Source organism: Lolium perenne, chromosome 1, assembly GCF_019359855.2.
Source record: "Lolium perenne isolate Kyuss_39 chromosome 1, Kyuss_2.0, whole genome shotgun sequence".
In the NCBI taxonomy this organism is placed as follows: domain Eukaryota; kingdom Viridiplantae; phylum Streptophyta; class Magnoliopsida; order Poales; family Poaceae; genus Lolium; species Lolium perenne.
Genome location: NC_067244.2, coordinates 80,498,674 through 80,521,442, shown reverse-complemented (window position 1 = coordinate 80,521,442; position 22,769 = coordinate 80,498,674). Strand labels below are relative to the sequence as shown.

The 22,769-nt window shown below is 43.3% G+C and overlaps 2 protein-coding genes across 2 annotated transcripts; one reads left to right on the top strand and one right to left on the bottom strand.

Annotated features, from left to right (window-relative positions):
- The first annotated feature begins 6,090 nt into the window (after window positions 1-6,090).
- LOC127294412 (rhodanese-like domain-containing protein 7) lies at window positions 6,091-9,294 on the top strand. The gene is made up of 5 exons (XM_051324218.2): window positions 6,091-6,481; window positions 7,353-7,604; window positions 7,965-8,063; window positions 8,162-8,452; window positions 8,819-9,294. The coding sequence occupies exons 1-5, from the start codon at window positions 6,143-6,145 to the stop codon at window positions 9,197-9,199; spliced, it is 1,362 nt and encodes a 453-aa protein (XP_051180178.1). The 5' UTR covers window positions 6,091-6,142; the 3' UTR covers window positions 9,200-9,294.
- Window positions 9,295-14,590: 5,296 nt separating this feature from the next.
- Window positions 14,591-19,410, bottom strand: LOC127294403 (uncharacterized). Its single transcript, XM_051324206.2, has 3 exons — window positions 18,757-19,410; window positions 17,053-17,184; window positions 14,591-15,364 (listed from the first exon to the last, which is right to left on the bottom strand). The coding sequence occupies exons 1-3, from the start codon at window positions 19,296-19,298 to the stop codon at window positions 14,866-14,868; spliced, it is 1,173 nt and encodes a 390-aa protein (XP_051180166.1). The 5' UTR covers window positions 19,299-19,410; the 3' UTR covers window positions 14,591-14,865.
- Between the last annotated feature and the right edge of the window lie 3,359 nt (window positions 19,411-22,769).

Here is a 22,769-nt window from a genome sequence, read left to right as displayed (position 1 = left end):
GATTTTTTTTATCACTTGTGCCAAGAAAATAAATTTGGTTGGTTTAAAGATCTTCTTTCTTCCATTTTTACCATAAAACAATTGACATGAGACTATCACTTAGCATTATTAGGAAAGGGCAACACATGGTAACATTAGTTTTTCTAACAAAAAGTTGTTGATGGTACACCTGTCAAACTAATCGATTAGTTGTGCCGCCGTTATATACAATTTGAGTTGGCGGTAGGTAAACTTGCGAGAATCAGAGTGAGTTGGGCATCTCATGTGATGGCTTCATGTTGGTTGCTTGAGTCTTGTGGGGATAGGTGTCTTTTTTAATTATAATTAATTAAATAACAGTAAAACTCACCTAGCTAGCTAGGAGCCTTCACATGCATTTCACATTGCCATCCTATCATTGGACGTCTCTGATCGTGAGTTAGTCCTACACTCCTACTTAGAGCAAGTACAATAGAGTCCAGTCAGCTGACTATAAGACATTAAATAATATATTTTAGATGAGTTGGAGGAGAGATAAGAGGAGAGAGAAGGGAGGTGGGCTACTATGCAATAGCCAGCTCTTGCACGTGCTCCTAAGCACTTTGTGAGAGTGAAAGGTGGGCCATATATTAGTAAAGTACTACATTCTTATAGCCAACTATTGTACATGTTAGCTATATGATAACTACAAATAATATAACATCTTGTTATAGCCAGCAGTTGGCTATACTATTGGAATTGCTCTTAGTATCGATGCACCGTTTTACGTCCCGTCCCGTGCGTGAGGTTTTATGGCCCATTTAGGTCTCTACGAGGCCTTCATTGCCCTTTCCTTGCAAAGAAATTAACAGATCACAATACCTAGCGTTAAAAGCGATAGAGTAATGACGATGAAGCTCATCCGTCTCCCAGTGTTAAGGGTGCATTAGGGCATGTACAATGGGGTGACGTCAGCCTTTTTTTAGGCTTGCCACGTGGGATTTTTGCTTAGTTGGAGGAGAAAGAAGGAAGAAAGAGAAGGTTGTCTTCCCTTAACTAAGGATGATTTCTTATAAAATAAGAGAAGATTATGTTTTTCCCCGTTGTACGACTTGTCTTTCCTTAGACACATAATTTCTTACTAAAAATTATTAATTCTCATTTATTGTAAGGGATGATAATAAGAGATAATGCATTGTATTTGTACCCCTAATATTTATCGTCTTATCTAGATGACATAGACTAGTAAGAGAAGACATGACACGCGGCCATGTAAGGAAGTAAGGGACGGGACCAGCAGTTGGCTATACTATTGGAATTGCTCTTAGTATTGCCCTTACTTCCTGCCAAGTCCATATATGGTGTATACCCGCGGCATCCTTTCTTTCTTCTATCTGCCTTCACCCTCCGCCCCTTCGGCAACCGTGGCTCCTGAAGTTCTCGCTGTTGTGTTACAGCGTTACTACTAAGGCAGCTTACATGATTTTGTCGTTTCAGGAATTTTCGAATTACTCTACTGGGGTAGGATTATGCGTGATGGCTTGAAGGTGCAGCGGCCACTCGATTCCCCTTCTAAAGTTCCTCTCACCTCGATCTTTCTTCCCAATCTGATTGGTTTCGATCCATTTGCTTTTGCATTCTCTTGTTTAGGCTGCAGCGCCAGGATCAAGGGCTGGGCGTGAATACTTCGTGCTTCATGGTGCTCCAAAGTTCATGCCTCCATGGGAAGTTGATGCAGGTCAAGCGTCCGATCCAGTCTACTCTCCTCGCAACAATCAGGGTAAATCAACGATCACACCTCTGTTATTAGTTTGGATTTTTATGTTTTAGGTTTTCAATATGTTGGTGGATTGGTTCCTGTTGGTGTTGGCAAACATGAAGATGCTTTAGGGGCATACTTGAGAGATGGTCTAACACACATGAGAGATGGTCTAACTCTGACAGAACGTTGATCAACCCCCAGATTAGCTTAGGAAGCTGCATAAGATATTGGAATATCATATAACTGCTGCCTCGAACATGACACCAAGGTAGTGTCGTTCATGTTTTGACATGTTTATTTGGGAAAATAATTTCAATCATGGGTAAAAATAAGGGTTCATCTGAATATCTGATGTTGTTCTTTGGTTTCAGCCTTCAAATTGGCTTACAGCATAATGTTGTTAGAACTGAGTTTATGTATACTGAAGACAAGTTGGCTTATCTTCCTGGAAATTGCTATTTTGGCGAGAGCAAAATACTAGAGGAGCCTCCTGTAAGTATCTTTCAATTGTTCCTTTTACATTTTACAGAGTTTGTTTGTGTTTAATTCTTTTTTTGCTTTCTGAAACCTAGCTAGCAGCAAACTTGTCTTCAGTTGATACTGACACCTTACAAAGTGTGTGTGTGTATCTCTTTGGGTTGGAAATGGTGGTGTTGGTAACTTGGTACTGTACCATATTCATGTAGAAACATCTCCCCCTGCACGTGTCAAATTCTTGCTAGATTTCAGATTTTTGTGTGTAAATTACCAGCTGCTATATATATATATTCATCATATAGATCTCTTTGGTTGTACTTGTTTAGTCGAACCAGTGGAGCCGTGTTCTGGAATAGCCACTCAATTTTTTTGTTTTTGTTTTGTTTTCAGTTGTACTATGGTAATCAGGCCTACATGGAGCAAGCGAGAGAGAAAACTTACAAGGCAACCAAGCATTTTAGAAGGCCGTGGAGTAGCAGGAATCCTCAGTTTTTGGCAAAAGTTGTGAACACCATAGGAAGCTGTGTGTAGCATCGATGTGATCCTTTTTTAACTTCCCCTTGTAAAATCTTTCATGAGTGGCACTTGTAAAATCTTTCCATGATAGACTAGAATGTAGAATGTTGAGTTTTTCTATAGGATCCGCATGACTCATATATTGCCCATATTACAAGCTGTGTGTAGCATCGATGTGATCCTTTTTAATTGACGCTTGCAAAATCTTTCCACGTTAGACTAGAATGTAGAATGTAGATTTTTCTATAGGATCCGCATCACTCATATATTGCCCATATTTCTCCAATATTTGAACTGGTCAATTTTTTTTATATACCTTATGTTATTCTTTTTCGAAATGGACGCGCGTGACAACGTGAGCTTCCATGATCTAGTATACATGGTGAGGGATTGCAATATTGCCTTTGCCTCCCACGATGGTGGTGGCACTTGTCGTGAGAGTGAACGCCTTTGTTCCTCATCTAAGGACCTCGTGAGATAACCTCATAGAATGCGAGTGTCAGCTTCTCTTTCTCGTGGTTGTTCCTGCCGACCATTCACTCCTTTTGATGTGGCTCTTGCAATGGTCAATTGGAATATGACCTTTCTGCAACGTATTTCTCTCTGCTCGCCTCCAGGGCCTTGGGACTTTGAATGTTCTCAACATATGCGTTGGTGTCGAGCTTCTCCAAAAGGACCAGATAAGATTGGAGCATTTCTGGGTTTGGTGGAGGCATGACAAAGTGGGGGCTCTAGTACAGAGGAAACACAAAGCTCAATATTTTGGTGATGGGGTGACCATCAACAGGAAGGTGGAGAAGATGGTATTGGCAGTCGGTGTTGCGACATGGATGGGGCCGTACCCTCCTATTGCAACATGGTCCATTAAAAGTTGGTCGAAAGGAGGTATCACTCTTTGCGTTTGTGAAGGAGCAATGATGGGGCCTCAAGGAGGTGGAATGACAAAGGTATCGACGCTGATGGAAGTGACTCAGACTGGCTCGATCAAAGTTGTATGGTGCCACCCCTTAATATTATTGCAAGGACATCGAGCTCCAAAAAAGCATTGCATGCCCACGAGATGTTGGCGTCAATGTGGTTGTCTCGGGTGTCGATCTTGAGCATGGATGAATTCACTGATTGATTACCTAGGCTGCATGGAGAAAGTGGTCTGCATGATCCTGAAAGCACTCCACAATCTGCACATCGAGGAACGCTCGAATCGGTGGTTTCTCTTCAATTTTGTGCTTATGCTTGGAGTTCTTTAGATGAATTATGTCAATTCTTTTGCACATAGATGACTATTTAAAATTTCTTTTGAGGATTAACTTCATTATTTCACACAACTTTCATGTTGTAAGTTTTATGTTTTGATGGTTATAGACGAATAGATCCCTAATATATCATATTCGTGTTACACTGAACTTGTTTATGTCAACTTCTCTCGCCTCTTGATTGTATACTTTATCACTCCACCATTTCATGATGAGGTCTACAACAAAAAGAAGTGAACCGATGACGTGATTCCATCAAAACAATTGATTTCGAGTTTCATTAACTGCAACTCCTTTAATAATATGTTCAATTTTGGAATTATCCTAGACGAACTTTGTTAAATTCATTGCATAGGGTTGACCTTTTAAAATTATCTTTGACCACTAGCTTCATTTTGTTGTTTCACGCAACTGTCATGCTGTAAGTTTTTCATATTGAGGTCAGTGACAAAGTTGTTGTAAGTGTGGTGATATGAGATAAATTCACCATATGAATGACAAATCAGCGGGTACACAAGTAAGCAACTAACTTCCCATACGGAGAAAGACACATATAACGACCAAACATGAAGAAAAAAAGTCCAGCCAACGAAACGCGCAACATACAAATAAGTGGGACATGGATAGAATTTTGATATTCTCACAACAAGATTTTTCTATTCTCTAATTTCTTTGTGTTTTTTCATACGTGCAACATACAAATAAGTGGGACCAGAATAGAATTTTGATATTCTCGCAACAAGATTTTTCTACTCTAATTCTTTGTGTTTTTCGGAATGTCATGTTAGGCATGAGCCCAGTTCAGGTGCGAGGATGCGACAACAATGGAACCCAAAAGCCTAGTATGGAACAGTACTAAATAACTATCGCTTATTTGATTCGCAAGATAGAGAAAATATAGGAAAACATAGGTGGCATGCTTGCTATATGTTATAGGAATTCGTATGAAACAAAGTTTAATTGTTTCTATCACAATAGTAAAGATTATAAAAAAGATCTATGAATAGATGTTAGATTTTCTATAAAATCTAGTGCAAAGGATTGCTTAGAAAAAAAATTCTATGGAAATAAATCCTACAAATCAAACAACTATTATGAAAAATCAAACATGCCCTAAACATGACAATCTCCCTTTTTAAAAAACTGAACATCATAATCTGGTGCACGATTGGATTTTCTCCCTCTTCTCTCTCCACCCATGTCTCTGAGAGTGCCTCGGCCGTCCCAACCCCCCTTCCTCTTTGACGGCTCTATCAGCCGGAGATGATGGGGGAGGAGGTCAGCCTCCGTAGGGTTAGGGTTCCTCCTGTTTTAAATCTAGGTTTTACCTATGTGGAGACTGGTGAGATGCCATTGGGGATTTCTTCGCCGAGGTGTTCGAGCTACTTCTGGTGGCGTCTGGTGGTGGTGTGGCTGCTCATGGTGCTCCGGTGGAAGGAAATGGAGGAGAGGGCGACGACACTGCATCTAAATCCCCCTCAATAGAGCTCGATTTGGGATCTCCACATCGAGGCGACGAGATCGTTTTGCTTCTTTTCTCTTGCTACCGAGGTGGTCGAGCGCCGAAATGTTGCTATCTTTTGCAGATCTATGGAGCAGGCAACCATGGAGACTACGACAATCTTCCAAAGCACTCTCTGGAAGTTCATCATCAGGGGACCGAAGCTGACGATTCTGCCTTACCCCTCTACCCTATGGCCAAATGGCGGCTCTCTTCTAGGAGTTTAACCTCCATCCGGAGGTTGTTCTTGTCTGCCAAGCGTCGGAGCTCTCCATCGCGACGCCCCCTAGTGGTTCGTCCCCAGAGGTGTGGACAATGCTGACGAATTTGGTTCTGCATCGACAAAGAGAGCACCACGAGCACCTTCCTCTCGGATCTCGACGACTTGCGCCTTGAGGTTGCCGGCGAGCGGCGGAGAAGGGACGCAGGCACCTGATTGCTTAGAGCTTTTTTGTGCTAGGATCTTTTTTGCAAAGTTGGAGACTTTATCTTCAAATAGTAGATTTTCAGAGCAATAGAAACTAGAGGGTTTCCTTGTAATTGTGTACCTGCCGCATTTCAAGGAAGCATGTGGGCCTTTGGACTCTCGAGGCCGTTGTGTGTGTGTTATAAAAAAAACATCATAATCCGCTAAGGCTACTGTGTGCTACTTCTGACCCGAACCCGAAAGCCCGGATGCTGCCCTCCCCACCACTCTCCGTCGCCCGCCGCGCCGCCACGGCCGTAGCGAGTGCCGCCGCCCACCACCTATTACCCTCTGTCAACTCTCTAATCCTCGAGCCCTCTGTCCCTAGCCCTGCTAGCCCTCGCCGTCGCATCCGCCTCATGCCGCTGAGGGAAAGGCCCCCGCTCGCTCCCCTGTCGCCGCACGGAAGAAGTTTCGCGGTCGTCGCGGGAGATGGAGGCGTAAAAGCTGAGGTGCCGGCCCTAGTGGTGGTGTCTTTCTACAGATTCGCCGACTTCCCCGACCATGCCGACTTTCGGCGGCCGATTAAGGAGCTCTGCGAGGAGCTGGTGAGCGATGCCATCTTTGGACTTTTATCACTTTTGCATCGATTGCCATTGGTTGTGACCTATTCCGATATGAGAATTGAACTGGCGGACAATGTTGCAAAACTTCGATCCAACTTAGCAGTTAGCAAGCAAGACTAGATAAATGAAGGATAGGGGCTAGATAAGCATTTTGTGGAAATCGTGGTGGCATCGTTCCACAGATCTGCTCATACTGCATAAAGTTCCTTTTTTCAGACAGAAATAAAGTTCCTTTCTATGTTGGATTTATTAGAGTGATGCAATCACCTCGGGAGTAATGTTCTGTATTAGATTTTTGTGTTATGTACTGATGGAGAAGGGCGGGCTAAATATTTCAGCACTCCCTCCTCCTCTAGGCCGTAGACGTGGGATCATTGTAGGCCACAACTATTTTTATGAAGAGTGTGTTGTGGTACTCTCATTTAACTCTTTATCATTTTGTTACGACTTTAGCTCATTTGTAGTTCTTGCTGCTTATTACACTAAAGTATTCATTCATTCCCTGGGATCTATTGTTAACTGCTAACCTTCTATATATTTATTTTATTTAACCTTTGGTAGTTCCTACTGTTTTTTTGCATTATTATGTTAAATTATGTTACTTGATTTATACAATATACTAGATAAAGTTTAGCTTACTAGAACATTAGTGATATGCCAAGGTAAATATTTCCCAATTGATAGACGATCTGGTAGATTTGATTCCTTTCTTATGCAAAGTTACAAATTGTGTGTTATTTATTGGTTGTATTCTTGGTTCTCCTCTTAGAAATTAGTCAAATTACCAATATATCCTATTTTTTTCTTCTGTGAAACTGGGTTCTCACATGGTTAGTTGGCTGATGATGTTCAGCGTGTTTCAGGTGGCATTATTCTTGCACCAGAGGGAATCAATGGTAGTCTATGTGGAATACCAGAAGCTGTGGAGAAAGTTTTGAACTTTATTCAAGCGGACGATCGGTTAAAAGGATTGAGAATGATCCAATCACCTGTTACTCCAGAAGATGAGGCTATCCATCATGGACATACCAGCCATTCTCCTGTTGGTGCTGGGGAAGATGCACCATTCCGATGGGATCATGTCCGTGTGAAATTGAAAAAGGAGGTCGGTTAGTTTGCTTACATAGCATTACTCGTTGTTTAGTTAAATAACGAAGTACTCCCTCTGTCCCAAAATATAAGGCACACTTAAATTTTGCTGTTCAGGAGCTTATAACTTTTACTATGATTTGTACTTATATATGTCCGCAGAATTTGTATAAATATATATGAAATGAAAGAGATTTGCAAGAAGAATGCAACAATGCCATTTATACCTTTTGAAACCATGTAAGTTAGTATATCTTAGTGGTCAAAATTGTGCATCAAAGACCGTGCAAAAAATAGCGTGTGTTATATTTTGGGATGGAGGGAGTATTTACTGTATAGCGGTGTAGATTTTTATATTTTGTTGATTACTTTTCAGATAGTGAGTTTTGGGGACCCAGATGTGATGCCAACGAAAACAGTTGGCAAGTATATAAAGCCTAAAGACTGGAATGCATTGATAAGCGATCCAGACACTGTGAGTCCTTATTAGTCTCAGATTTTTGTCCTGCCCAGGGGTGTGTATATAATTTCAGATGCCATATGCTTGATGCATTTACCGTGTTCATGCGGCAGGTTGTCATTGATGTGAGGAACATGTACGAGATACGCATAGGAAAATTTAATAGAGCTGTTGATCCATGCACAAAATCATTTAGAGAATTTCCATCTTGGGTTGATAATCAATTCCAGTTGGCTGAATCTGACAGTCCATCATCAGTAAATGGCGACACTGTTACTGAGGGACCAGGAAAAAATCTGAATTCCAGTGAACCCAAAGAGCTACCGCGAGTTGCTATGTATTGCACTGGTGGTATTAGATGTGAGAAGGCATCAAGCTTTCTCCTCAGCAAGGGATTTAAAGAGGTACGAAAGGAGGCTTTCTCAATTTTATCCTGAAGATTCTCTTCATCTGTAATTTTTTTGTATGCAAATGGACTTGAAAATACATTTTTATACCACTAAAGTGAATTTGTCCTCACGTTAACTATTACATTTTGTGTACAGTTGCACTTGCCATGTATGTTACCACCAATAGCACTAGGTTATGTAGTGAAAACAGTGGAAAAGTTCTGTTAAGTGTCTAATAGTATATGATATATGTTTACTGCATCAACAGATATGTTTAGTAAGTGTTAACACATAACCTACGGTTTCTGACTTTATCCTCCAGATAGTAACACATCTTGTAGCTGCGATCCTAACAGAAGGTTTCATACCTGTATGTGCCAGGTTTACCATCTGGAGGGTGGGATATTGAAGTATCTAGAGGAAATCCCAGAAGCTGAAAGCTTGTGGGAGGGTGAATGCTTTGTCTTTGACAAGCGTGTTTCAGTGGAGCATGGGTTAGCTCAAGGAACCCACAAACTTTGCTATGGATGTAAACAACCAATTAGCGATGAAGACATGGAGTCTCCTAAATGGGAGTATGGTGTATCATGTCCATATTGCTTTGCGACAAAATCTGAGGAGGAGAAAGAAAGGGCAAGGGCTCGGCAAAGGCAGTTTGAGACGTGGGGAGTTATTGGCGGTCCTGATAAAGGCAGAAGTCCAAAAAGGCTCGAATCTGTTTACAAAGTTGAGGAGAACAAACAGTCGCCCAGCTCTGTTTAACTTAAATTGGTGACTGTCTATTACTTCTTGATTATTAGATTGTTGTCGACAATGTGAGATATTCTCTGGATTTGGAGTGCTTTCGTTTGGCTGCATTCTTTAAGTTTTTTTTGAGTTACTTCTTGGTCTTCGATCTAGAAGCAGGTACATCATATAGTGACCTGTTGAGCTCAAACTTTTTTTCTAGAAGGGCTGATGTTTGTACCATCTAGCTGTATATTGTATCTTTGATGATTGTTGTAAGCTTATAATCTGCAGGGGCTCCAACATTTGCGTAGCAAAGTACAGACTCCAGACCAGGGAGCTGATTTCGTCTGTTTGCACTAGTACACAACCGAGTATTAGAGTCGATTTTGGACCATAGACTTCAGTTGGCTTGGCCATCCGACCCAAAGCAAAATAGCAACTAATACTTGCGATTATTAGAGCTTGTTTCTGGAACTGACTTGTAAAGTCCACTCTCAGAGCATCTCCAGTCGCGTCCCCCAAACAGCGCCAGATTGAGCGTTTGGGGGACGTGTTTTGTTCGTGCTGCGTTTGGGGGACGTCGCTCCCCAGCCGCGTCCCCCAAACGCCGCCCCCAAACATTTAAAATATTTTTTTTAACACATAACCATTTATCAAATGTAGCATATGAATAAAAATGTTTGCGAGGATTATTTTCAAATTAAATTACAACAAATAATAAAACAAGTAAACAAATATAATAAATAGGGGTAGATGCTACATCAAGGTGCCACGGTATTTCCTTTGATCCTCCACAAATGCTCAACGAGATCAGCTTGAAGTTGCTCATGCACATTGCTGTCACGGATCTCTGCGTGCATGGCGAGAAAATCAGCAAAATCTGCAGGCAACTCATGATCAACCTCCGCAAGAGGCCCTTGACACTTATAGGGACCAACATGTGACCTAGCATGATTCTTGCGGTTATCCTCGATGATCATGTTGTGCATGATCACACAAGCCTGCATCACCTCCCACATTTGGTCGTGAGACCAGCTTAGAGCAGGGTACCGGACAATGGCAAATTGTGTTTGAAGCACACCAAATGCCCGCTCGACATCCTTTCTGCAAGCCTCCTGTCGCGTAGCAAAGTGAGAATTCTTCAGACCTGATGGATTCGAGATTGTTTTGACAAAAGTGGCCCATTTTGGATATATACCATCGGCTAGATAACAGCCTTCGGTATATTGGTGGCCATTGATCTCATAGTTGCATGGTGGAGCATGCCCTTCCACTAGTCTGCTGAACACCGGAGACTGCTGCAACACGTTGATGTCATTGTGTGATCCCGCCATGCCAAAGAAAGAATGCCAAATCCACAGGTCATAATCTGCCACAGCTTCAAGCACCACACTGCAATATCCATGACGCCCTTTGTATATACCTTGCCAAGCAAACGGGCAGTTCTTCCATGCCCAGTGCATGCAATCGATGCTTCCAAGCATTCCAGGAAATCCTCTAGCAGCATTTTGTGCCATGATCCTTGCAGTCTCTTCCTCAGTTGGCCCTCTCAAGTAGTATTTGCCAAACTTTCCCACCACAGCTCGGCAAAACTTGTACATGCACTCAATGGCAGTAGAATCACTCATGCGAAGGTAGTCGTCCTGTGTATCGGCAGGTGCTCCGTATGCAAGCATCCTCATGGCGGCGGTGCACTTCTGAATGGACGAGAACCCGAGAACGCCTACAGCGTCGAGCTTGAGCTTGAAGTAGGGGTTGAACTCTCGAACGCCGTGGAGGATATTCATGAACAGCCCCTTGCTCATCCTGTACCGGCGCCGAAAATTGTCGGCATGTGTTGCCCCGTCGGCGAAGTAGTCGTTGTGCAGCATGGCATGCCCCTCCAGCCTCTGCCGGGGCTTCGACTTCCTTCTTCCCGGCCTTGATCCTCCGCGGCGCGGCCTCTTCCTCTTCTCCGCCTCAGCGTCAAGCATGTCCTGGAGGGACGCGATGATCAGCAAATGCTCTCGCAGGTCGTCGTCGAAGGCTTGCTCGTCCTCCAGCAGCAGGGCAACCATCTCATCGTCGCTGTCCATGGCTAAAGCAAAATCAATGGTTAAAATTGCGCCGAGGCAGACGACGCAACAAACAGCGGCCAATCGCGCCTACCTGGCAAGTCGTCGAGCACCTTCTGTGCGCGGAGGTGGGGCGGATTTGACGGCGCGTTCTGGGACGTGCTGGCGACGCGGCGGCGGCGGCACGACCGGCGGGAGCCCCAGCCGCGACAACGGTGCCGACTCTCAGCAGAGATCAGACGCCCAAACGGCCGGGAAATCCAGCGGCGGCGGTGGGGTGGGAGGCGCGGGAAGGAATGAGCGACGAGAAAAGAGGTGCGAACCAACGGTTTATGCAAATAGTCGCCGACACGTGGGAGCCCGCCTCGCTTTTCGTTGTGTCCGGCGTCCCCGGTGCGTCCCCTGTGGGACGGGGACGGGCTCGGGGCGCCGGACACCGTATCGGGCCGCGCCGGACAAAAATGGGCTTTGGGGGACGCGGCTGGAACGCATTTTCTGTCCGGCGCGCCCCAAATCCCTTTGGGGGACGCGACTGGAGATGCTCTCAGTCGAGTTATAATGAAAAATCATTAACCATTTACTTAAAAATTTCTCACTCATAACAACATTGTGCAAACAGCATAACTAGGTGCAACTGTTACTTCGTAAGCATAAGCATTAATAGAAATCCTAAAATAATCCATCATCAACGAATAGCACCAACAATAAATACATGTTCTTTCTCCAAGAACAGGAAAATAATCCATCATCAACGAATACATATGAGACTAAAATTTAACTCAAATTTCACATAACTTTCTCCAAGTGACAGCGGCAAAACTAGCTCCACCTGACAACTTTACAGTTTTTTTTTTCCGTCGAAGAGACACTTCAGCAATATTCGCGTACATGAAGGAAAAAAACGAAAAACCAATAACAAAGTTTAGCATATGTAACCGGAACATCAAGGAGTAATTAGGATGGTATTTGCATTTAATGTTGCATTTGTTGTGTCATGACAATTTGCAAGCGCTGCACTGGCTTGACCTCTTTCTCTTGTCGTATGCTAGTGGTCTACCATTCTTGTCACACGAGCATTGTCATCTTTTATGTTATTTCCTAGAGGCATTTTTGGTGGATACTTTGATAGGGTCACCAACTCTAGTTGCATTTACTGTATTTTCAGTTGCATCTGTATTAACCGAGATTATAGGACCACATGCTACATTAGCATAGCATACACCTGTTCAGACGCTAACATACTGAGCTTTGTATATCTGTTTCGCTAGTGTCAAAAAAAAAAAAAAAAAAAAAAATCTGCTACGCTCTTCTGCCGCAAAAAAACCCACCCTAACGGATCACTTGTGCCCCTTGTAGGCAACCCACATCTCGCTTCTTTCGAGAATCATCGAAGAACTTAACACTTTGGCATTTCAACCAATTTTAGTACCTTCAATACGTGGAAGATATGCTTGCAAGGGAGCCCCATGCCGATCATCCTTCGGCAGCTGCACTCTATAGTTTGCTTGGAGTTGCTGGCGTATAATCCATGTAAAACTTGCTTTGACGGTTTTTTCCATGCCACCATGAACTGTCATCTTTCTTTCTAAAACCTCTATGCCGTCAATCTTATTAATCTCTTCTTGCAAGATACAAAAGTTGGCTGGAGTGAATAACTGGGCAGATGCTATCTCAATTTACTCGAGTTGGTTAGTGCTACCAGCGATGAAGTCGTGCAGTCATCTCGCGCCTCACTCTATTGCACACGGACAATGGCATTCTCATAGTGCAAAATAAAATCCACAAGGGTCATATTGTAGTCTAGGTGAAGGTGAAGGCATGAGTTTAGACTTTCACTCCTTTGGTTGATTTCCATACGTAGCAGCCGCTGCCCATAGTCTCTTCTTTTTATATATCCTTTTCAGCCAAGTTTTTGTTTTATCAATCTGCCATTTTTTAACATATGTGTGCCATCTCTCCTGAAATATGGCCGCCGAGGTGGTGCAATATAAAAGAGACCAAAACTCGTTCAATAACTTGAAACCTAGCTTTTTAGTCATATTCTTTTTAATGTAGCATGCATATATACGGTGCCACACATCCTTAAGACATTGTGAATAGCTCTGCGTCTGCATACGTGATTGTAGACTTGGGTTTCTACTGGCACATTGCTTTGGGGAACGTTTTAAGCAGTCAAACATATGCACCTTCAATCTCGTCTGATAAGATGTCGCACCCAAGTACAATAGTTTCACCGTGATTGTTTAGACCCACAAATAGAACAAATGACATACCATACCATTTCATCTTATAAGTGCTACGAACACCACCACATCACTGCAATCCTGGTAGTCCTAACATGACCGAGCATCACACCCGAACAAGCTTTTCAAACGACCTTTACTATCAAAATCGTACTCAAAAAAAGAAGTCAGAGTTGTTGGAAATATGCCCCAAGGCAATAATATTGTTATTATTATATTTCATTGTTCATGCATAATAAAAAAGTTCACACTTCATGCTAGAATTGTATTAACATGAAATATAATACTTGTGTGGTTTCATAAACAACACTATATTCTAAGCCTCTACTAGATTAGCCCATTGATTAGTGATGGTTAAGGTATCCTAACCACATACATGTGTTGTCAATTAATAACGGAGTCATTTCATTAGTTGAATGCAGGTGGAGATGGTAGTGCAAGATGGCGACGACATGGCGGAGGCGCTCGTGCAGTACGCGGCCCAGTTCGACGTGCGGAGCCTGCTGCTCAGATTCGTCTCCTTCACTTTTAGAGCTCGGGAACGAAACCCTTAGCGACTAACGCAGCGACGACAAGCGATATCAGAGGCACCGTGATTGATGTGGAAACGGAGGTAGGACTGCGAGGGCACCGTGATCAACATGGAAACTGAGGTGGCGCCGCAAGGTGGGGAAGCATATCTCCTCAAGTGCAAAAAAAAAAAAAAAATGCACGGTCACAGCTACAACTCATGTGAGAACTACATTGTCTCAAGTGCATCATGCCTATGTTTCAAACGTCCAGTACTTAGCAAAACACATTACCACCATCCATGGTAATGTCAAATGCAGCCTAAGATAATCGTACAGCTGACTTTTTTTATTGAAAGCGTCAACTTTCAGGGTTTATTGGTTGCAGGCTTAGCAGCCAAGGGGAAGTACTTAAAACAAATTTTCCACACAAATCATATGATTACTACAATTACACAGGTTGCATTAATTCTTCACCCAGGATAGATCTTTTGTACTTTCTTGCCGTTTTCTTTTTTCAGATTTGATGCAATGGTTTGAATTCTCTACCCAGCTAGGTTTCAGGCTACACAAACGAACTAATTCTCTCAAACAAAATTAAATGTTGCTTCATGAATATACAAGGGACTAATAGTCATTTCCTTGACTCGCGATTCCTATACATGCTATATATCAAGGCACTTTATTAGCCATGCGAGCTAACTTAAAGAAATTATGGTTAAAACAGAACAAATGAAACATGAATATCTATACTTTATCTACAGCTATGCATAAATCAAGTTAATATGGGCGACCAGCCGACCACGCTGATCATGTGGCTTCCGCTTCTCCACATGAACGAATATTAGAATGAATAGTGTCCAGATCTTTGCCTGCAGCCTATAGCAGTTCTTCTAGAAATCCCGTCGATCATGAGAAGAAAAGATGGCGTCCATGCTGCTGCCCCCGCTACAACCGGAGTTGAACATGACGTCGGCTAGGTCCAGCGCCGGGTAATCCGTGTCCTTCCCTGCGGTGGACACATTCATCTGCGCGCTGCCGCTGCTCCCAACGCCGGCGCTCGTGGTGGCAGCCTGAATGCTCTGGAGGCTTGCCGGCATCCAACTTATGCCGAGGTGGATGGACGTGGACAGCGCCGCAGAGTGCGCCTGCTCGGCGGGCGCCATGAGGAGTTCTTCAGGGGCGAGGCCGGAGCCTGTCGCGGCGGTCGGAGAGTTGGTGGTGGCGGTGGCGGTGGCATCGGGTAAGGTGAAGAGTGGGATGGTGGAGGTGAGGCAGCTGTGGTTGCCACAGTAGGTGACCTCGTACGTGAAGGGGTCGTCGTCCAGGCGCTGCACCTTCTTCTTGGCGTCGCATCCGTAGTAGTTCTTGTGGGTGCACCGGTAGTAGCTCCTGTTGATTACATCGTGCACGCGGTTTCATCAGCAAAAGCGTTGGTTCATATTGCTTTGATTATTGTCATGTACTCTCTCCGTTCCATAATTCGTGTTTTGGTTTAAGTTAAAACCACGACAACAATTAAGGAAAGGAGATTATTTAAACCACGACAAGTCGACGAGAAGAGTATTTAAACTAGGACAAGAATTATTGAACGGGGAGAGTAGTTGCATAAAACCAGGGGCGGACCCAAGTAGAACTGAGTGGGAACATAGCCCCCCACTCAAAAATCTGAATTTCAACAGTATTTGTTCAGATTTGATACTCCCTTCGGTTCATATTAATTGACTCTAATATGAATGCATCTAGACATATTTTTATTCTAGATACATGAAGTTAATTAATATGAATCGGAGGAGTACAAAATTTCCAAATTTTGCAAAATTTAGGCAAGAAATACCCCCACTCAATTGATTTGCCCCCACTCATTAGTTTTTCTGGGTCCGCCACTGCATAAAACACATATGCAGGTATTACTATTTTTTTCTGATACACGACGGTGATCTATTCTAGATTTTGTATTTCAGAAATGCACATAGTATTGCGTAAGTGTTACCTAAGTATGTGAACTACTTAAAATTGATCAATTCATGTATGAGAGTGACTACTTCAATTTTTTTTGATTCTCACAGTGTACTAGCAGAATTCTCGGAGTCTTCCTTCGAACTACTATATGCCGTATCAGCTTATATGTTAGTGCAACAAATGCTGATTAAGACCATGCACCGTTTTGGACATTAGATATATCACGCATGATTCAGGCTTTGATTTTCTAACGAAAGAGTTGACCAGTCGTATAGATATATCTTGCGCGTACCATGGATATGCATGGTATACACACACTGATACACACAATCGAGCGAAGAAGATTTGTCATGCATGCATGGTGTTGTCTAATTAATTTCTTGCTTACACATATACCAACGATGCCAAAGTGCCAGAGCTACTAAACAAATGGGAATTATATACGGGATTGGTGACTAATGGGGCAGTGAAAAATACCATGTAGTGCCCTCGCAACTTGCAAGTGTACTCACGGGGTGGGGAAAGCGGAAAAGTGTGTCTAGCATTTTTTTACAGCAAAATTGAAGGTGTCTAGCAAATTGATATGAAACGTGAATCAGGCAATTCGCCGCGCGCGCACAGATAGAAATGTAGTGTGTGAAAGCATGGTCAAATACCATTCTAGATAGGAGTATATGCAGTGGCGGAGCTTGCCAAGCTCCATAAAAGAGCAAAAGAAAAAAGATTAATGTTTGGGGGTAAAAGACACCAAATTTTTTCATCTAAATCCCTAAATAAAATTTTCTTCAGAGATTCTTCCATGTCTGGGGAGCGGTGGCCCCCCTCACTTACACATGGCTATGCCACTGAGTATATCTATTTTTGCACAGCAGCAAATTGATGTGCCGTTTCCCCTAAATTTTGTTTATTGAGGAGTCATTTGATTACCTTGGGTTAGGGTATGCAAAAGCTTAAAAACCTGCCAAACTGGCCGGTGACATCTTTATTCATTTTCCTTCGCATTAGCAATCCAATGTTCACTTTTCTTCACATTAGCAAACCAAACTTTGGAGCTAGCACAAAAAGTTAAACTAGCTGAAACCAGCGAAACCAGCTAAACCATTTTTGCATAGGCTTACCTTGGGTACTTGGAGCCGAGGATGTCCTTCTGGCCGTACTTACGCCACGTGTACCCGTCGTCTGGTGGCAGCTCGGTGTTGCCAGTCCGCTGCGCGGGAACCATCACCGTCTCCCTCTGCCCGCTTTCCCTCCTAATTAAACCAAACAAAAGACACATCATTACTTTTCCAAACATTAGCTACTCCTAACAAAATTAGCCATTACTTAGACAGAATCTAGGAAACTAGACCTTTGGTTATTTAATATCTGTCATGATCATCGTGTCTTATATTACTCCTACTTAATACAAAGGCGGGCAGACTAGGGATGCATCAGCTTCTATTATATTTGTCATGGATTTTTGTTTAACTAAAGGAGAGAGAAATACAAAAGTGTGATATCTTTCCTTAGCTAAGGGATAATCAATTGGAAAATAAGATACCATTATTTTTTACGCTGTACTATATATTTTCCGTTAGTGAATTAATTTATTACTAAAAGTAAATTAATGTACGTTAGTTGGTAGGGTAACAATAAGAGATAATACATTTAACTATGTCTATTGTCTTCTAGCATTATACGGATATGCCTGAAAACTAGTTACAGTATGCATGAAAACTAGTTACAATATATAATATTTTATAGCAGTATCATGCATACAATATCATATATGGATATGCATATCAGAACTGTCTATTGTCTTTTAGCATTATATGGGTATGCATGAAAACTAGTTATAGTATGTAGTATCTTATAGCAGTTTCATGCATATGATACTGTTATAAATGATATATGATACTACCTATACAATGCATGGTATTATGTAGTATTATCATATCATAAGTTTCTTATATTTATTTATTTGTATAATTTTGATGCAAAATTATGAACACGATCTATTTAACATTTTTTTAGTTCTACGTGTTATTATGCGGATCTACCTATATATGATACCACTATAATATTTTTTTATCATTAATTATAGTACATCAATTTTTTTTTGCATACATGATACTACTAGTAGCTATGGTATCCTAATCCTCATGTACTACATAGCTAAGGGAAAATCAATTAGAAAATAATATACCATTATTTTCTATGTTGTACTATATATTTTCTCTTAGCGAAGTAATTTCTTACTAAAAGTAAATTAATGTTCATTAGTTGGCAGGGTAACAATTAGGTATATTACTACATATTTTTTTGAGATGTATATTACTACATTTTGGAACTATGTCTATTGTCCTCTAGCATTATACTACATGCCCTAAGCCCCTAAAACTAAACTAGTTACAGTTATATGATACTACCTCTACAATGCATGATATTATGTAGTAGTATCATAAGCTTTTTATAATTTTATTGATTCATATAATTTTTATGTAAAACTGTGTACATAATCTATTTGATATTAATTTTTTTTAGTTCTACACACTATGATACAGTATCTACCTATCTATATGATACCACTTTGTAAGGATCTGCCGTGTAAACCCTCGTGTATCTTGTGTGTAACGACCCATGACTTGGCGAGCATTGTACCCTACGTCGCTATCGCAGAAGACGGAGACTAAGGGCGGTAGATGCGTGACTGGGACTACGAAAATTCGCTGACATTTCTGAGCCGTGACGTGGTAAAAGGTCTCCGCCGTGTTTGAACCGTTGACCCGCTAAACCTGAGGATTTCCAGAACTGTAGCACGCACGGACACACAGGACACATACCTCCTCCTGCCCTGCCGTGGCTGGACCGCCGGCGGGGACTTCGACGTCGACGCCCGCCTCAACGGGCCGCCAGACGTGCCTGCGACGTCCGCCCCGGCGCGCACCGCTTGCGGTGGCGCTAGCCCGCTGAACACGGCGGCCGGCATGTGGAACTGCTCCTGCAGGTGACGCAAATGGGCCGGAGGATCCAGGAGAAGCTGGCTCGCGCCGGAGTCCTCCGTGCTGCGTAGGTGGAGGAGGTCGAGCGGCTCGCCGGCGAACTGCTGCGGCGCGGCAGCGCCCACGGCGCCGTAGTGCTGCAGCGTGCGGATGGCCGTGTTGTAAGCGTGGACAATGCCGTGGCAGCGCGCGGCGAGGTAGGCCGGGTCGTTCCCGGTCGTCGGGAGCTCGTCCATGAGCTCGCCGGCGAGACGGAACGCCTCGCCGATCTGTGACCGGACCTCGTCCATCTCTCCTGCGCTGCGTTGGGCCGCGACTCCTTTCCTTTTTCGGCAATCAAGCACTAACGAAGGACCGCCTTGTTGTGGTACAAGGACGTACATGAACAATGGCTTCGGTCGCGTTTGGACGATCTATCCGATGTAACACATCGTACAAGAGAAGCTATATAAGTGAGCACACCATATACTATGTAGGAAACAACGTGGTACGTGTACTTTGGTTAGCAGACGACTGCAGGGGTCAGGGAGGTAAGAAAGAAAGAACAGGTCGTTGGTCATTGCAAAGGGGACTAGATTAATTACTAGCTTAATGTTGGTTTATTGCTGGTCGAGTACTCACTTTCTCACTTACTCATGCGTCTGGCCGGGTCATGGCGAAGACCATGGAAGTTGAAAAGGGCATTCCACATGGAAGGGTCCAGCCTCTGATTTCTTCCTTGCAATATATGGCCTAGGACCTCTTCTTGAAGGTGTTTTGGCCGACGACTTCGGTTCAGCCTTTTCCGTTTGAAGATTCTTTCCTACAAATTAAAAAGACCAACCAACGCGGATGTCACAACCACTGGGAACATTTGTTTAGTTCGTTTGGGTAGAGTAAAGGCAAGTGGTCGTATATGCTAATTAGTGGCGTCCATCAACACAATATAGTGCTCCATATTGGAACATAGTTTGGCTAAATTCCATTCCGTTATTATATGGTAAAAAACTGACTTAACAATCGAATCATAATTCATATCCGGGCATAATACAGATGTAAACAGCATATCAATGTAATTAAGTTCTAGATAGAACCTCTGGTATTTTTATTGGTGTAGAGCAAAAATAATCTGATAACCTCACAACAACTGAATATGGAGTTTCTGAATCCATTCAATTTTGTGTTCACGTTTTGGGTCTATTTTTTTTATGCAAGGACAATTTTTATCTCGTTGCCCGTAGTTGGCATTAGTTTTTTTTTTTTTGCTTGAAAGATTCTCTTGCAAATTAAAGACCAATCGACGCGGATGTCACAACCACTCAACATATGTTTTGATCGTTCTGGTAGACTGAATAACTTTAAGCAGATTTACGAGTGAAACGTATAGAACCAGTTCCATGGACACGCCACATCTAGATGCTTCCAGTTTCGGACTCCCAAGTGACTATTATCACCTCTATTTCTCCTCACATGTTTGATTATTTTTTCTGTCACCTCACCTTTTTTGGAATCATCTTGGAAAGAAGAAAATAAAGTAGAAAACCAATTTAGAATGTACGCCCAATATTTCTAGTGATAAGGCTGCAAGGCTTCAATTAACCTACACACAACTTATTTAACTTCCTCTTCTGTAACTAACATGGGAGTGCTTCAGAGTTCAAATCCTTCCGCTCAATACTCTGGAGCTTCTGCTCCATCTTCTGTTAATTCTGCATCTGCATCCAACCTTTAACATCTCAATGCAAACATTCAGATCAATCTATCCAACGTTAAAAGGAAACATTACTGAACAATATGCAACAACCCCAAAACAATAAGCAGTCATGACATATAATGGTACTATACGTTGAATGTAGATGGGCTGCAGCCCAGTTAGGCAACCCATGTAGTCTACAATTTCTGAAATCTCCAGGCCCATCATGTTGGCAGCTTGGGACAGTCTTGGGGGACAAAGTTTAGTCTCACATTGCTAGTTGGGAGTGAGTTGGAGTGGTATATAAGGGCTGCTGTTCTAGTCATTCCAAGTGAGTGAGAATAGAAGGAGCCCTCGCGCACTCCTCCTCCTCCGCCCGCCCCGCCCCGTCACACAAGCACGCACGTCGCGTTTCGTGACTCGAGTTCGAGTTCGAGACACACTCAAGGAAGCCTAAATTTTTGCTTGGTGCACCAACTGTGTTGGGTACGTGTCGGCCTGCATGTGCATGCTCGCCGCGTGTCCCAACGCGGTCGGGTCGGCTTCCTCCCAGGCTATACAAGGAGACAGATCAGATCTGGAGAGAACAACAGTTCTCAGAACTCTCTAGTCCGTCTCTCTCACGAAGTTCTTTTTGCTGCGCTACTCTCTAGTCTTCCCCATTCCGACGACTGCGTGCACAGCCGTCCGGGAGAGCAGGCCTCCGAAACTCCGTCCGTTGAGATCCTGCACCGAGAGACGGGCGATAAGGTTTTTGGGGAGCGTCTCGGCGCGACTGCTCGCTGCTGTTCGTCTTCTTCTTCGACAGTTCGGCTGCTTCATCGACATATCCGACTACACCATGGGCGACATCAAGAACTCCCATGGTGGTGCCGCTGCTGGTGCGACCTTCCCGGTCGCGATGTACGTACTTTTCCTCTCCTACCTTGCACTGCTACTTGTTCCATGTTCAGATCTGATGCATGTGCTTAGTCTGATGTGTGTGGTTAAGTATGCTTGTGCATCTGTAATCTTGCTTTCGGTAATTAAACTCACACGGAAATTGCCTAATAATCCAACAATCCAAAAACCTTATATGCTTAGGTAATTTTCACCATCTGGTTTTGCTGCTGCGCTCAAAACGAGCCCGTTTACGGGTTCTCATTTCAAGAGATGGCAGAATAAAACCCTCTTGTGGCTCACTTCTATAGGCGTGCACCGAGTTGCGGAAGGTACTCCCAGAGGTCCGCTTACTCCTCACGAGGATAAAGCATTCGGGGATGCCACCGTAATCTTTGTGGGTGCCGTCCTAAGTGTGCTTGGAGACAAGTTGGTTGATGCTTATCTGCACATCCGAAATGGGAAGGAACTGTGGGATGCACTGGACGCTAAGTTTGGTGTTGCCGATGCCGAAGGTGAACTGTACGCTATGGAGCAGTTCAATGACTACAGAATGGTTGAGAACCGATCTGTAGTAGAACAGGCTCATGAGATACAGATCATGGCAAAGGAACTTGAGCTCCTCAAGTGTGTGCTACCGAACAAGTTTGTCGCGGGATGCATTGTCGCTAAGCTTCCCCCTTCATGGAGGAACTTTGCCACTTCTCTGAAACATCAGAGGCATGGGTTCTCTATTGAGAATATCATGGGCTCTCTGGATGTTGAGGAGAAGGCGAGGGCAAAAGACAAACACACTGGAGGAACCGAGGAACGTTCTGCTGCCAATATGGTACAAAAAAATGCCCACAAGTCCAAGGGAAAGAATAAGGGAGTCTCCCAGACTACCAACTTCAAGAAGAAGGGGAAAACGGAGAAGAAAGATCCTTGCTGGGTGTGTGGCGAGACAGGCCATTGGGCTAATCGTTGTCCACAACGCAAAGGAAAGAAATGTCAAGCTGGACAGAACTCAAATTATGTCAGCATGGTCATTGGCAACACAGAGGAAGGAACTACAGGGTATGGTAATATATTACCTACCGTTCTTTCGGTGTTTCAGCCCACGGAATGGTGGGTTGATACATGTGCTAATGTTCATGTGTGTGCTGACATCTCCATGTTTACCTCTTATCAGGCCCGAGGTTCCTCAGTAATGATGGGGAATGGGTTACATGCTACTGTTCGTGGTGTTGGCATGGTAGATCTGAAGTTTACTTCGGGAAAGATCGTGCAACTGAAGAACGTGTTGCATGTCCCTTCTATCAAG